At 36.6% G+C, this 15823-nt stretch overlaps 1 protein-coding gene across 1 annotated transcript in view; it reads left to right on the top strand.

The window, feature by feature from the left end:
• LOC120522885 (H(+)/Cl(-) exchange transporter 4) overlaps positions 1–15823 on the top strand; it is a 48353-nt gene that overhangs the window by 17879 nt on the left and 14651 nt on the right. The window contains exons 6-9 of the mRNA XM_039743643.1: positions 844–1050; positions 2671–2751; positions 12544–13089; positions 14823–15009. Of these exons, the coding sequence (XP_039599577.1) occupies positions 844–1050; positions 2671–2751; positions 12544–13089; positions 14823–15009 (1021 nt within the window). The remainder of the gene's footprint in view (positions 1–843; positions 1051–2670; positions 2752–12543; positions 13090–14822; positions 15010–15823) is intronic.

Below are 15823 nucleotides of genomic sequence, written 5' to 3'. Positions count from 1 at the left end.
CTCAAACCTCTCTTCATTGCTTCTGCCAGCTGGTAGGCAGTTGCTGAGGCTTTGTTCATCAGACACTTCTAAACAGTCATCTAAGCAACTACAACGCATTTACTTATCCTCGTTACATTCTGCACTTTGTCTGCCCATTTTCCTATCAGAAGTACGCCAGGCCCAGTGGTGCTATAGCTGCTCCTCTGCCACAGTAATAGACAATAACAGGCAAAGACATATCAAAATGTATCTTCAGTCCAGAATCAAGATATGTATCAAATGTTGTGGTTAACACTCTTAATATTGAGGGTAGTTGTCTTTACTTCCATTCCATATGTTTAGTTAGTGTTCACATCTGGTTATTTGAAATATTCGGCACAGAAATTGGCATGAAGACAAGAAAAGGAGGACAAATTATTTATATTCTGATGATGAGTTACTCCTGAAAGGTTTAAAATATTAAGCTCTTTCACTTCCTATTTCAAAGACCTCTGTTTGGGCTTTATATCCTACAGCATTTATATTGTTAATCATTTATTTTCTTATGTTTGCCCATAATAATGAAATGCCTACACTGTGACATTGCCTTTTTCCAAATATTTTCTGAGGATACCATGTGTATCTTTAATTACATGTTTTTGTTAGTAAACCTCTGTCAACCACCTGTTATTCAAACGCATTTCAATTAATATTTGTATAGCGCTTTTTCACTGTGATAATAGATGTTAATTAAAAGGAAGATATGGTGCGCTAATAATAATGTACAGAAAAATATCTTGATTTTGATTTTTTTTTAATTGATTTTAAACTGTGACTGTGTGCAATTTAGTTTTAAAAATCATCTTTTTATTTTCCTTTTAGATTAAGACCATTTTAAGTGGATTCATTATTAGAGGCTACCTTGGAAAATGGACACTTCTTATTAAACCTGTCACTCTTGTTCTGGTAGTGTCTTCAGGCCTCAGTTTGGGGAAGGAAGGACCCATGGTGCATGTGGCTTGTTGCTGTGGCAATCTGTTTTGTAGCCTTTTCTCTAAATATAGCAAAAATGAAGCCAAGAGGAGGGAGGTAAGATTAATTCTGGGGGACATGCAGTACCAAAGTCATATGGCAGACATGCTGATTGTTTTTTTGAGTTTTTGTCAAGTTTATTCTTGAGTCAATAATATAACTAAGATAATGTGCTTAGTAAGAGAGATGGAGACAAAACTAGACTATATTAATAGGATACAATGCATGAGTGGGAAATATATGGATAGGTCTATTGTCAGATTATAAAATGGTCATTCAATTCCAGCAATGTGAGAAACAAGTTAAAAAGTATGTTTGCCTTCTGCTTGTTATTTTCGACCTGTCTTTTAACCCTTTATACAATGTGAATGTTGAATGTGGCTATATTCAACAAGGAAAGCATGTTGCAGTAGACATACTGGCCTATTAGTGACCACTTTGAAATTGAAGCACATTTTCACTTAAACAAAGAAAGTAGTGCAATATAAACAGAAAAAACAATGTTTAAACGCAAGTGGCAAAGCATTATGCAGTATATACAAAAATATTAACTTTTTTTGTCCTCCAAGTCTGCAAACACACACACCTTCCTTGTTATCCTCACTTATCTAATTAAGAGTGGAGCTACATATATGTGTAAAAAAGTGAAAATCACTAAAATGTGGAGATTTTAAATCAGGCAACTATGGTTTATTTTTGCAATTGAGAAAAAAGAGAAAATTAAATGCTGCACACATAATACACCATCAGCTTCCGTAATTCAAACGTATGTTTTTTAAAGAATAATTTGAAATTGCTGCTTAGTAAAGAACAAGACTTGTTGTGCATGTTAGCCTTGTATATTTTTGATAAGCATTTAATGAATATTTTATTAGATTTGTGGCTATTTTTGTTTACATAAACAGTTTGTATTGTATTTATTATTTGTTTATATGTGTCATACAAGATTTGGTAAGAAACAAGTACTGCATAATTAAAACGCAAATCCATATTTGTCTAGCTTGTGAACTGGCTAAATATCCTAAATGTACATATTAAACATCAAAAAACTAGTCCAGTTAATTATTAGATAATATTTAAAAGCTATAAGTGTATGTATATTTACACTTAAGCTATATTTAATTTCTAATATCAATCAATTCAATTTAATGTGTGTGTTTTTTTTGTAAGTATCCCTTAAGTACATTACAGGACAACTTAATTACTATGAGAAGCATTTTATTTTATGTTTTAGTTTAATAATACTAAATAATAAATATAAACTAAATAATATATATTTTCTGTGTATGTTTTAAGGGAATTTTGTGCATTTTAATATTTTTATTGTTACTGAAATGTAACCTAGAGTTTCATTTTGTTAATAAAACAGGTAACTCATGTTTTCTACAGTTTAATTATAAAAATACCAAGGTTAACGCTTTAATATTGATCATAAGGCATTCTACTGTACATGTCTGATTATGTAAGGGGCTTAGTGTAGGAAGTGTTTTAAATGTAAAAAGAAAACAATCAGTATTGGAATCGGAACAGTGCTAGTAAATGAATCGGTGATTAGTATTGGCCGTAAAAATCTGATAGGAGCATCCATAGTAATTAGTAATACTAATAAAACGTCAGAATATGATGTAATTTAATATCTGCTTTCCTTTGTATTAATGTGTATTTTATTTGCTGCAGGTTTTGTCGGCAGCAGCTGCCGTGGGTGTGTCCGTTGCCTTTGGAGCACCAATTGGTGGAGTGCTTTTCAGCCTTGAAGAGGTTCTCAATTTTTGATCTTGTTTTGTTTCTGTGGTGTTGTTTTCAAACAATTGCAGGTCTACTTAGTACTGTGTATAATTTCTTTTATTGTGGCACTCCAGTGCTATTTGTTACTTCTAACACTAACCTTGGTCAGAAGTGTACTTTCTTATTTATAATATATGTAAGTAAGTTGTCTATATTAATGAAAACAAGCACTGTCCTGTTCTTTCAGTTTCAGTTTAGATAGATCGATTGAACAAATAAGTGAACAAACAGATAAACTTTATTTGGTGACAAGTTTAAAGTGACTACAGAAATAGTAATGTTCTAGGACTTTCATTAATTATATAAAAAAGAAGTTTTTATCAATGGTATGCAGGTCTTGAATATGACTCAGGAGATTTCCCTTGAAACATAAGCTAATCCTCATGAATGTCTGGTCCATGTGGATGTTTACACTTCCTAAAAATATAGCTTGGTGTTATATACAAGGGTGTGTGAGCTTAGCACCACATCCCAGGTTGTATCCTGTGCCTAGTGTACATTTGAGCTAAGTCCTGGCTAGGCTGATAGACAGAACCCTTTGTCTACTGATGAACCAAGCTAGACCTCCCTATAGCCACTATTTATGTCACTGTATTTGTTCTTAGTGCTGAGTATCTGTTAAAGAACATCATCTCTTTGGCAGTGTTATTGCTGCCTGACTTCTTTCAGAGACAACACAGTTCACATGCCTTCAGTCTGAACCTGTGTGCTTCTCAATTAAAAACAGGCAGGTATAAAATTCCCCAACAGCCTTCCAGTTCCACATATTATGGTATATCAGAATATGATTTACATTGTTAACAGTTAATTTAATGAGGCATGCTTTGCATAAGGGGGTTCTTTTGAAAATATATTAGGAAGCAGTGTTTTATTTTCCTCTCCATTGCATTTAATAATAGGTAAACCTAGTTCAGACTAAATGGGTTGGTGGATAATTGGCAGTTTTACTTTCATTTAGCTGTCTAGGTTATCTTGCCTTCTACATTTGTATAATGCTACATGTATTATATTGTTTTGGTAAAGTTAACTAGGGTGAGGACGATAGGGCTTCACTTTGAACTTGATGTATTCTGTTAACTCTTTCAGGGTGAATGTCAAGTTGTGTTGACACATAGGGTTGAGGCAGATGTCGACATTAATTGACACCTGAGGGTAGAGGGTGGTAAAGCAGCTGTAAATATCAATAAAATCCCCTATTAAGGTATAGTTCGGCTCTATTTACGAACAGTATGGTGCGTGCATTATATGTTGCCTAAAACCTCTGCATCAGTGTGTCTGTTGCTGCATACTGTGACCACTGTCCGCACTGGCTGCTCGCCTGCTGCCAGCTGTACGAAGACTGCCGCCACCGGCTGCTTTCACCCAGCTGCCACAATATGCAACACATGCCTTAAAGCTTTGTAATGTGGCAAGCACGCCATTGCCTATTTCTAACATTACCATTCCTTGCAGGACTATGCTGTGCAATAGGCATGTGAATTCACATATAGAGGCTCATAGAACCTAAAACACAGGGACATTTGTCAAAAATAAATGTTTATGTTGATTTGCATGTGAGACTATTGCTTTGTGTACTTTTTAGAAAGCTTTATTTTTTTTTTTTTAGGAACAATATTCAGCTTTGGGCCAAAACAGAAAAAAAATAGACCTGAAAGAGTTAATATTTGATGCAAAACTGAAATTTAAAAGATAATGGCGTAAACAGTGTAGATCTATACTAATTAAAGGCAAAGCCCTCACTGACTGACTGACTCACTGACTGACTCATCACTAATTCTCCAAGTTCCCATGTAGGTAGAAGGCTGAAATTTGGCAGACTCATTCCTTACAGCTTACTTACAAAAGTTTGTCAGGTTTCATTTCGAAATTCTACGCGTAATGGTCATAACTGGAAGCTATTTTTCTCCATATACTGTAATGGAGTTGAGCTGGATGGCCGTGGGGGGCGGAGTTTCGTGTGACGTCATCACGCCTCCCACGTAATCATGTGAACTGACTATCAACGCAGTACGTAGAAAACCAGAAGGAGCTCAAAAAAGTGCTGAAGAAAACATGCATTATATAATTGAGAAGGCAGCGAAACAATAAGAAGTGAGCGAATGACATATACAACCATATTCATGAGTGCTGCTACTTCAGAAACAAAGCACGGTGTAAACCTAAAGTTTAAATTAAGTTCATGGACAGGCTGCCGCTGGTGTTTGTAATTTAGTGCCTGCCCATATAAGGCCGTCCGTCAGCGGCAATCCAATAGAAACACTGCCGCTAAATATTCACGGGTGAAGGACTGTACTTATGCAGAGGAAGATGAGATGGTCAGGGTGGTGTTTGGCACAAACTCAGCGAAACTGCGAGAGAAACTTTTAAGTGCCGGGTCTTAGCTGACATTAAATACAGCCGTGGACATCACACAAGATGGCACCAGCACAGCTGGGAACCTTCGATGCAAGAACACCAAGCGACTCATGTGAACTGACGCAGTGCACAGACAAAAAGCAACAGTTCCAAAGAGTGCTGAACAAAAACCGAATTACACAATTGAGAAGGCAGCAAAAAAATATGAAGCGTCTGATACATACAAGCATATTCATAAGTGCAGCTACTGCGAAAACAAAGCACACGATGGAAAAAGTCAATGTCCCGCTAAAGGAACACAGTGTAAAAAAAACCTGTGCATGCAGTGTGTCACATCTCAGATAAAGAGGAAGACGAGCTGTTTATTAATGCAGTAAGAAACGAATCGATGAATGAAACCTCTTATCTTTACAACGATTGACAAACACGGAATGTAACTTGAACACAACACATCGTACAAATACGACCCTGATTGAAAGAAATAATGATAATCAAATCCTTGATGACAGCAATACTCAATAACACTCACAAAACAATTACTGTACAGTATATTGACAATCATGTTACGTTATTTTTAAAATGTTCTCTTTTCTTTTTCATAACTTCTTTAACACACTACTTCTCCGCTGCGATATATATATATATATATATATATATATATATACCCGATCTACATACTCTCAAATAGACAAGCCACATGCCGTGGCCCAATTGTAGAGGCTTCGCCTCTAGCGCCGACATCCGAGGTTCGATTCCCAAGAGGGGATGCACTGAGTATGTACGCGCGCTTCCCGATTCATTTTACCCTCGCATCTCCTTGGTTTGGGACGTATGAAAAAATATACGGTTAACGCAGAATCATGTTACGTTATTTTTAAAATGTTTCCTTTTCTTAGCACAAGCACAGCTGAGAAGCTTCGATGCATGTACTCCAAAATGCGTTAAAAAAAATAACACATTTAATCACACTTTCAATTCCAAGCAAAGAGGAACTTTTGTCAATGCATGATTTCCTGGTACATCGATTACACTGATGCACACATCACAGCTACAAAAATGTTAGAGTCGGAATAAAGCGCGTTCCTACGACTGATCAGAGGAAAATTTCATTTCAAAAGACTACTACTACTGGTTTTGTGCAGACTGAAAAGCAAGCAAAATTAGATGCATTACAGAAAGCGGACTTTGTGGCTTGTGGTTACTGGGGATCATTGGACTTCCATGACCGTTAGTAATTCTAATTACATCTAATTACAAAATGTTCAATGATCACACTGTTTTAGCCTAATGTACAAAATAATTTTGGCTAAGGTTACTCAGAGTTTAAAGATTAAGTTGGTCAAATTACCTTTTATGTTTCTGACTTATTTTTTTAAGAAGAAAAACTGCACTTTATGTTGAAATTTTGGTTATTATTTAAAGACAATACCATTCTGAAAATGTACTTAAAGTACTTAAACTACCACTTTATTTTTAAGTCTGCCCAATTTTAACCAGGGATGATATTTTTGGTTCTGTTTTTAATTCAAATGCAGTTTAAAAGCATTTTTTTTTCAGAAATTAAAAGAGCTTGAGTTTACAATATTCCTGTCCATGTCTATTATTTGATTCTGTCGCCCACTAAAACCCTTTTAAATTAAAAAAAAACATTTGCAATTTGGGGCAAATTTACGTGTGCGATTACATACGATTAATCAAGATTAATTATTACAAAGCCTCTAATTAATTGGATTAATTTTTTTAATCCAGTCCCACCCCTAATATATATATATGTAGATATATGTATATATATATATGTGTATATATATATATATATATATGTGTGTGTGTGTGTGTATATATGTATGTATGTATGTATGTATGTGTATATATATATATGTATATATATGTATATATATATGTATATATATATATGTATATATATATGCCAGCAACACTCATGACAATGACAAAACAATTACATTGTCAATCATGTTATGTTATTATTAAAATGTTTCCCTTTCTTTTACTTCTCACTGCCAAACGCTGGTATTTAGCTATATATATATATATATATATATATATATATATATATATATATATATATATATATATATATATATATATATATATATATATATATATATACACATACCTATATACAAATCGTGAATAAAAACTGAATGCAATGATGTGGAGGTGCCAACTTCTAATAATTTATTCAGAATAGAACATAAATCATGGAACAAAAGTTTAAACTGAGAAAATGTATCATTTTAAGGGAAAAATATGTTGATTCAGAATTTCATGGTGTCAACAAATCCCAAAAAAGTTGGGACAAGGCCATTTTCACCACTGTTTGGCATCTCCCCTTCTTCTTACAACACTCAACAGACGTCTGGGGACCAAGGAGACCAGTTTCTCAAGTTTAGAAATAGGAATGCTCTCCCATTCTTGTCTAATACAGGCCTCTAACTGTTCATTCGTCTTGGGCCTTCTTTGTCGCACCTTCCTCTTTATGATGCGCCAAATGTTCTCTATAGGTGAAAGATCTGGACTGCAGACTGGCCATTTCAGTACCCGGATCCTTCTCCTACGCAGCCATGATGTTGTGATTGATGCAGAATGTGGTCTGGCATTATCTTGTTGAAAAATGCAGGGTCTTCCCTGAAAGAGATGACGTCTGGATGGGAGCATATGTTGTTCTAGAAACTTAATATATTTTTCTGCATTGATGGTGCCTTTCCAGACATGCAAGCTGCCCGTGCCACACGCACTCATGCAACCCCATACCATCAGAGATGCAGGCTTCTGAGCTGAGCGTTGGTAACAACTTGGGTTGTCCTTGTCCTCTTTGGTCCGGATGACATGGCGTCCCAGATTTCCAAAAGAACTTCGAATCGTGACTCGTGTGACCACAGAACAGTCTTCCATTTTGCCACACTCCATTTTAAATGATCCCTGGCCCAGTGACAACGCCTGAGCTTGTGGATCTTGCTTAGAAATGGCTTCTTCTTTGCACTGTAGGGTTTCAGCTGGCAACGGCAGATGGGCACGGTGGATTGTGTTCACTAACAATTGTTTATGGAAGTATTCCTGAGCCCATTCTGTGATTTCCTTTACAGTAGCGTTCCTGTTTGTGGTGCAGTGTCGTTTAAGGGCCCGGAGATCACGGGCATCCAGTATGGTTTTACGGCCTTGACCCTTACGCACAAAGATTGTTCCAGATTCTCTGAATCTTCGGATGATGTTATGCACAGTTGATGATGATAGATGCAAAGTCTTTGCAATTTTCACTGGGTAACACCTTTCTGATATTGCTCCACTATCTTTCTGCGCAACATTGTGGGAATTGGTGATCCTCTACCCATCTTGGCTTCTGAGAGACACTGCCACTCTGAGAAGCTCTTTTTATACCCAATCATGTTGCCAATTGACCTAATTAGTGTTTATTGGTCTCCTAGCTCTTCGTTATGCTCAAATTTACTTTTTACAGCCTCTTATTGCTACTTGTCCCAACTTTTTTGGGATTTGTTGACACCGTGAAATTTTGAATCAACATATTTTTCCTTTAAAATGATATATTTACTCGGATTAAATGTTTGATCTGTCATCTACGTTCTATTACAAATAAAATATTGACATTTGCCATCTCCACATCATTGCATTCAGTTTTTATTCACAATTTGTTTAGTGTCCCAACTTTTTTGGAATCCGGTTTGTATATACATATATACAGTATATATATATATATATATATATATATATACTATATATATATATATATACTGTATATAGATATATATATATATACTGTATATCTATACTAATAAACGGCAAAGCCCTCACTGACTGACTGACTCATCACTAATTCTCCAACTTCCCGTGTAGGTGGAAGGCTGAAATTTGGCAGGTTCATTCCTTACAGCTTCCTTACAAAAGTTGGGCAGGTTTCATATCGAAATTCTACGCGTAATGGTCATAACTGGAAGCTGTTTTTCTCCATTTACTGTAATGGAGATGAGCTTGAACGCCGTGGGGACGGAGTTTCGTGTGACATCATCACGCCTTCCACGTAATCACGCAGTACATAGAAAACCAGGAAGACCTCAAAAGCGCTGAAGAAAACATGCATTATATAATTGAGAAGGCAGCGAAACAATAAGAAGCGAAGCGAGTGACATATACAACCATATTCATGAGTTCTGCTACTCGAAACAAAGCACGATGTAAACCTACACTTTAAATTAAGTTCATAGACAGGCTGCCGCTGGCGTTTGTAATTTAGTGCCTGCCCATATAAGGCCGTCCGTCAGCGGCAATCCAATAGCAAACTGCCACTAAATATTCACGGGTGAAGGACTGTGCTTATGCAGAGGAAGATGAGATGGTCAGGGTGGTGTTTGACACAAACTCAGCGAAACTGCGAGAGAAAGTTTTAAGTGCCAGGACTAAGGTAACATTAAATACAGCCATGGACATAGCACGAGATGGCACCAGCACAGCTGGGAACCTTCGATGCATGTACACCGAGCGGCTCACGGAACTGACGCAGTGCACAGATAAAAGCAACAGTTCCAAATAGCGAACAAATAGAATTACACAATTGAAAAGGCAGCAAAAAATATGAAGCGTCTGATACATACAAGCATATTCATAAATCCAGCTACTGTGGAAACAAAGCACATGGTGGAAAAGTCAATGTCCCGCTAAAGGAAGACAGTGTAAAAAACCCGTGCATGCAGTGTGTCAGGTCTCAGATAAAGAAGAAGACGAGCTGTTTATTGATGCAGTAAGAAACGAATCGATGAATGAAACCTGTCATCTTTACAACGATTGACAAACACGGAATGTAACTTGAACACAACACATCCTACAAATACGAACCTGATTGAAAGAAATAATGATAATCAAATCCTTGATGACAGCAACACTCAGTAACACTCACAAAACAAATACTGTATATTGACAGTCATGTTACGTTATTTTTAAAATGTTCCCTTTTCTTTTCTAGCTTTTTAACACACTACTTCTCTGCGATACGCTGGTATATATATATGTATATATATATACCCGATCTACATACTCGAATAATGGATACTTTATTCGCCATCAATGATTGTTTTGGTAAAGCCATACTCAGTGTATTCATTAGATGAACGGTAAAAAGTAAGAGCGAGGGAGGATGACTTATTGAGGCATGCAGGCTGTAGCGCGTCAACTCTATCTGAATTGCGCGATCACATTTGAAAAATATATCTTTTCAAGTTCTATTTAGTCCATATGTGTCAAACTCAAGGGCGCGGGCCACATCCGCCCGGCGTAATTATATCCGCCCGAGATCATTTTATATACTGTATTATTGTTATTAATGGCACGGGTATATGAAGTGCTGGTAACACAATAAACTACAGATCCCATAATAGCGCTTCAGCTGCCTTGCCGAACACTTACCGCGTTAATCAAGTCTAGCTTATGATGCTGCAAGTTATTGCGAAGCTAGCTCACACGATGCTGAAGAGAAAAGTTGATTCTGAAAATAGAGCCTTTAAAACCGATGGGAGGCTGAGTATATGTTTACTGAACCCGTGTGTCTCATTTGTGGAGCTAATGTGGCTGTAATTACAGAATTTAATCTAAGACGGCACTATGAGACAAAACATCAGGGTAACCTGAATGCAATGCAGAAGATACAGAAAGCAGAAGAATTAAATAAGAATCTGACACTTCAGCGGACGTTTTACCGTGCACAATCACAAAGTGATTTCAAGTGAAGCTGCTTTTATGGGAGACACAAATGCACCAGTGCAACTTGCCCCACTTTCCCTGTTGCCAAGTAATGTTGAACCAAGTCGTCACTACGGTGTTCCCAAATACACACTTTGCTGATAAACTGAGCGCACTGAGTTTGCACGCGCTTTGGTGACTTTGAAGAACAAAAAGTCCGTCTACATGCGGCTCGAACCTTGTGCATGTTTGGTAGCACATATCTGTGTGAGAAGCTCTTCTCAGTGATAAAGACTAACAAAACAGCACACAGGAGTCGCCTCACTGATGAGCACCTGCAATCCATCCTGAGAATCTCCACTACACAGAACCTCACACCAAACATAAACAAACTTGTTGCCAAAAAGATGCCAGGCGTCCAGCTTTAAAATGACATATGAGCAAAGACAACTGAATGATTTGATTTGTTATTGCTGAAAGGAACACATTTTATTTATATTTCCAGGTTTTGTTATGCAGCATGTTCATATTTGAATTTGTATAATTTTGACAGGATATATTTTTATGGAGAGCAAAATCTTTTGGGATATTTAAAATCTAAGTTTATTTTTATATAAAATTACATAAGAGTAAAGAAATTTGAATGTTTGTTCTTTTAACGTTTACTTTATTTCTAACTTGTATAATTTAGACAGGATATATTTTTATGGAGAGCAAAATATTATAAGTTGTTTAAGGTTTGAGTTGATTTATTCAGGAATAATATTCCTGTCTGTTTTTACCATTCCTACCAAAGATATTTCTGTCGACTAAATAAAAATTCCTTCTATTTAAAATTTAAATAGAACTTGAACAAATACGATAGTTCATAATATCCACGCAGACTTGCACGTAAGAGCGGGAGTTATCCGTTTTAACAAGCAGCGTATTGCACTGATACGAAATAGCTGTGTGTGTATATATGTAGATATGTATGTATATGTATATATATGTTTATATATGTGTGTGTGTATGTATATATATATATATATATGTGTATATGTATAGATTTGTATATATATATATATATGTTTATGTGTGTGTGTGTAAGTATATATATATATATATGACAGCAACACTCATCACTCACAACAGTGACAAAACAATTACATTGACAATCATGTTACGTTATTTTCAAAATGTTTCCTTTTCTTTTTCATTGCTTCTTTGACACACTACTTCTCCGTTGCGAAGCACGGGTATTTTGCTAGTAGATATATGTATACTGTATATAGATATATATATAGATATATAGATATGACAACAACACGCATATCAATGACAAAACAATTACATTAACAATCATGTTACTTTATTTTTAAAATATTTCCTTTTCTTTTTCATTACTTCTTTAACACACTACTTCTCCGCTGCGAAGCACGAGTATTCTGCTAGTATGTAATAAAGTTGTGTCTGGGTATTTCAACATTGAAGTGACAGAGTTAGCATTAATTTTTAACTGTCGCAGCTGTGCAACTTTTTACATTTGAAGTGCCAAGGAATAAGGTTATTGACACAAGATGTTGGCATATGCTTGCAAAATATGAGATTCTGTTTAATTCATCTTCATCATTTATGGTGATGCCTGGCTATTTTTATTTTGCAGCACTGTGTAGAATTTGAATACAGTTCTATAATGGTTTTATTATTTCCTTCCTGTTTTAGGTCAGTTACTATTTCCCACTTAAAACATTATGGAGGTCCTTCTTTGCTGCTCTAGTGGCTGCCTTCACTCTCCGTTCAATTAACCCATTTGGGAATAGCCGCTTGGTACTCTTTTATGTTGAGTACCACACTCCATGGTATATGGCTGAACTTATTCCTTTCATCCTGCTTGGAGTCTTTGGAGGTCTTTGGGGAACTCTTTTTATACGAGCAAATATTGCCTGGTGCCGACGTCGCAAAACTACTCAACTTGGCAAGTACCCTGTGCTGGAGGTAATAGCAGTGACGGCTATTACTGCTATTCTTGCTTTCCCCAACCCATATACACGAAGAAGCACAAGCAAACTTGTTTCTGAACTCTTTAATGATTGTGGTGCTTTGGAGTCCTCCCAGCTTTGTGATTATATCAATGATCCCAACATGACCCGGCCAGTTGATGACATTCCAGATCGTCCTGCAGGCCCTGGTGTCTACTCCGCTTTATGGCAGCTTGCACTGGCATTGATTTTCAAAATTTTTATCACTATTTTCACCTTTGGCATGAAGGTATGTTATGTAATTTGCTTTTCGCAAAGCCTGTTTGTTTGTTTGTTTGTTTGCATGTATGTTTTCACTGTGAAATACACACTTGAACAAAGAGTGTGTCACTACCCTCCTAAAAACAGAAAAGGAAGTTATAAATTCATACAGTATGTGCTATTGAAAATTGGTTTAAGACTAGAATTACCAGAGCCTACGAAAAAACTCGTAAATCCGTCCCACCTTAAATCGCTTCTTAAAAGTGTTCACAGCTCTCCACCAGCGTCTTTTGCCATCTAAATGTGCTGATAAAAATCAGGCTGCAAAGCAGCTGGCTATTCCATCCCCCCACCGACTTAGAACGTGCACAAACTTCTCCCAGATCATGCCTTGATTGATTATTCTGGGAGTGAAGTGGAGTTTTAGAGTGGAAATAATAGATCGTTGTTTGGAACACACGCATTTCATGTCTGTTCTGTTTCTACAGTAATCTGTGTAAACACATTGTTAAACAGAAACGTTTTTTATATTCTACTAGTAGATGACAAAATGTAGGCATAAACTATATAATGTATGAAGCCTGAAGTATCACACAAATACTTTCACAAAAGCTACAAATCTAACACAGCAATTGCGTTTTTATTCAAAAATATAACTGCAGAAACAAAAAGCCGCCTTAACATGGGACATTGACACCCGTTTATTATGACTGCCTCCATAGCGCAATAGAATCACCCGCCGACTGGGAATCAAAAGGTCGCGAGTTCGATCCTGCACCACTCCGTTTTGAGAAGCAAACTGCTCTTAGTCTTACTATTTTAGAATGAAAACATACATTTGATTTCAGTCTGTAACAGCCGGTGTAATTAATGATACTTGTAAAGGTTAGCTTTGTTGTTTTTTTTTAGTCAGTTTGATTATCTCAGCCGTGTTCACGAGCCCAAACACACCCCACCACCGCATGTGATACTGCTGTTTTCACACAGAAATGCCTGCTGATGCAGTAGGAATGAATCCTTTCTACTTAAAATGAATAGCAACAGTGAACTGAAAAACTAACCACTAGCAGAGCAATAAAAACTGTTAATCAACAATTAATGTGCTGCACATTCCTCTGACGCTGTTAAAAAAAAAAGTAAAAAATATAATTTTTTCACTAAAAAGAATTGGTTGTCTGAAGGTTCTTTTCTCTTTCGTCTTGGCCTGTTAACATTGTTTTTTAGTAATACTTTTTTAGTTTATCAGATATCTATCTATCAAAAAGAGTTTGTTAGCCAGATTCACATCAGCGTAGTTTATTTTTGTGTTGGTACTTTTTACAGGGCACAGGTTTAGAGCCTATGCAAAATTTACAAAATATATTCATTACTCTGTGGTCATGTGGATGTGATCATTTGTTTAAAAGAAAAAAAGTTTCTTTGTTCACTGCATACCTGTCTATGTTTATATTTGTCTGCTGTTGCTAGTCTGGGAGGACATGCAAGTAAGAATTTCATTTTACTATGTACATATAACAATAGGTTTGAACTGTATGTTTTTTTATTTTTATTTTGGCCAGCTGTTAGTATAACATTTGTAACAATTAGTCTTACAAATTAGTATTATATGAACTAATATGCCCCACTTCACAATAAATTGGACTCTTTCTGTTCAATGTGGTTTTAGCATGTTTTTTGTTTTGTTTTTGTTTCTTTTTTTCTTTTTTTCTTAGTGTAGCATAATCATTGTAATTCTGATTTTTGTTTTCTTCTTCTTAACAGATTCCATCGGGTTTATTTATTCCTAGCATGGCTGTTGGAGCCATTGCTGGACGCATTGTGGGTATAGCAGTAGAGCAAATGGCCTACCACCACCATGACTGGATTATATTTAGAAACTGGTGCCGTCCTGGAGCTGACTGTGTTACTCCTGGATTGTATGCAATGGTGGGAGCTGCAGCTTGCTTAGGTACATTTTGACATGCATTTGTTTTGCCAACCAATATATATATACAGGCTGTACAGGCTTTTAAATGATCAACGTGCAGCGCAACATGCAGATCATGCAGCACGGCACAAGCAGCTGCTGGCTTAAAGTACAGCTGCTGTGCAGGCTTTTAAAAGGTTGAATTATAGAAATGCTGTCTAAGTCCCCATGACTGATCAATATCGGTTCTGGATAGAAATGGGTGGGAGGTGAAGAAAATTGGGCAGATTTCGTTTAGCAAAGTTTCTAATTTGGAGATAATGGAAAAATTCTGTTGATGGGAGATTAAATTTGGAATGTAATTGTTCATTGGATGCAAAGACATTATGTATATACACATATCTAAATGGTTTAACCCCATTCATTTTTCAAACATTAAAAACTGTATAAGTTCGAGAGGGTGGAAAAAGAGGGTGGCACAGTGGTAGCACTGCTGCCTCGCAGTTAGGAGACCCGGGTTCACTTCCCAGGTCCTCCCTGCGTGGAGTTTGTATGTTCTCCCCGTGTCTGCGTGGGTTTCCTCTGGTTACTCCGGTTTCCTCCTGTAGTCCAAAGACATGCAGGTTAGGTGCATTGGCGATCCTAAATTGTCTCTAGTGTGTGCTTGGTGTGTGGGTGTGTGTGCCCTGCCGTGGGCTTTGGTTTGTTTCCCGGCTTGTACCCTGTGTTGGCTGGGATTGGCTCCAGCAGACCCCCGTGACCCTGTAGTTAGGATATAGCGGGTTAGATAATGGATGGATGGATAGGTAGAAAAAGGTGGTTATCATGTAGAGGTGCCACAGATAACATACAGTGG

The sequence above is a fragment of the Polypterus senegalus genome, chromosome 2, assembly GCF_016835505.1.
Source record: "Polypterus senegalus isolate Bchr_013 chromosome 2, ASM1683550v1, whole genome shotgun sequence".
Taxonomy (NCBI): domain Eukaryota; kingdom Metazoa; phylum Chordata; class Cladistia; order Polypteriformes; family Polypteridae; genus Polypterus; species Polypterus senegalus.
Note: the sequence above shows the minus strand (reverse complement) of the source record. Positions and strands in the feature narration are given on the sequence as shown.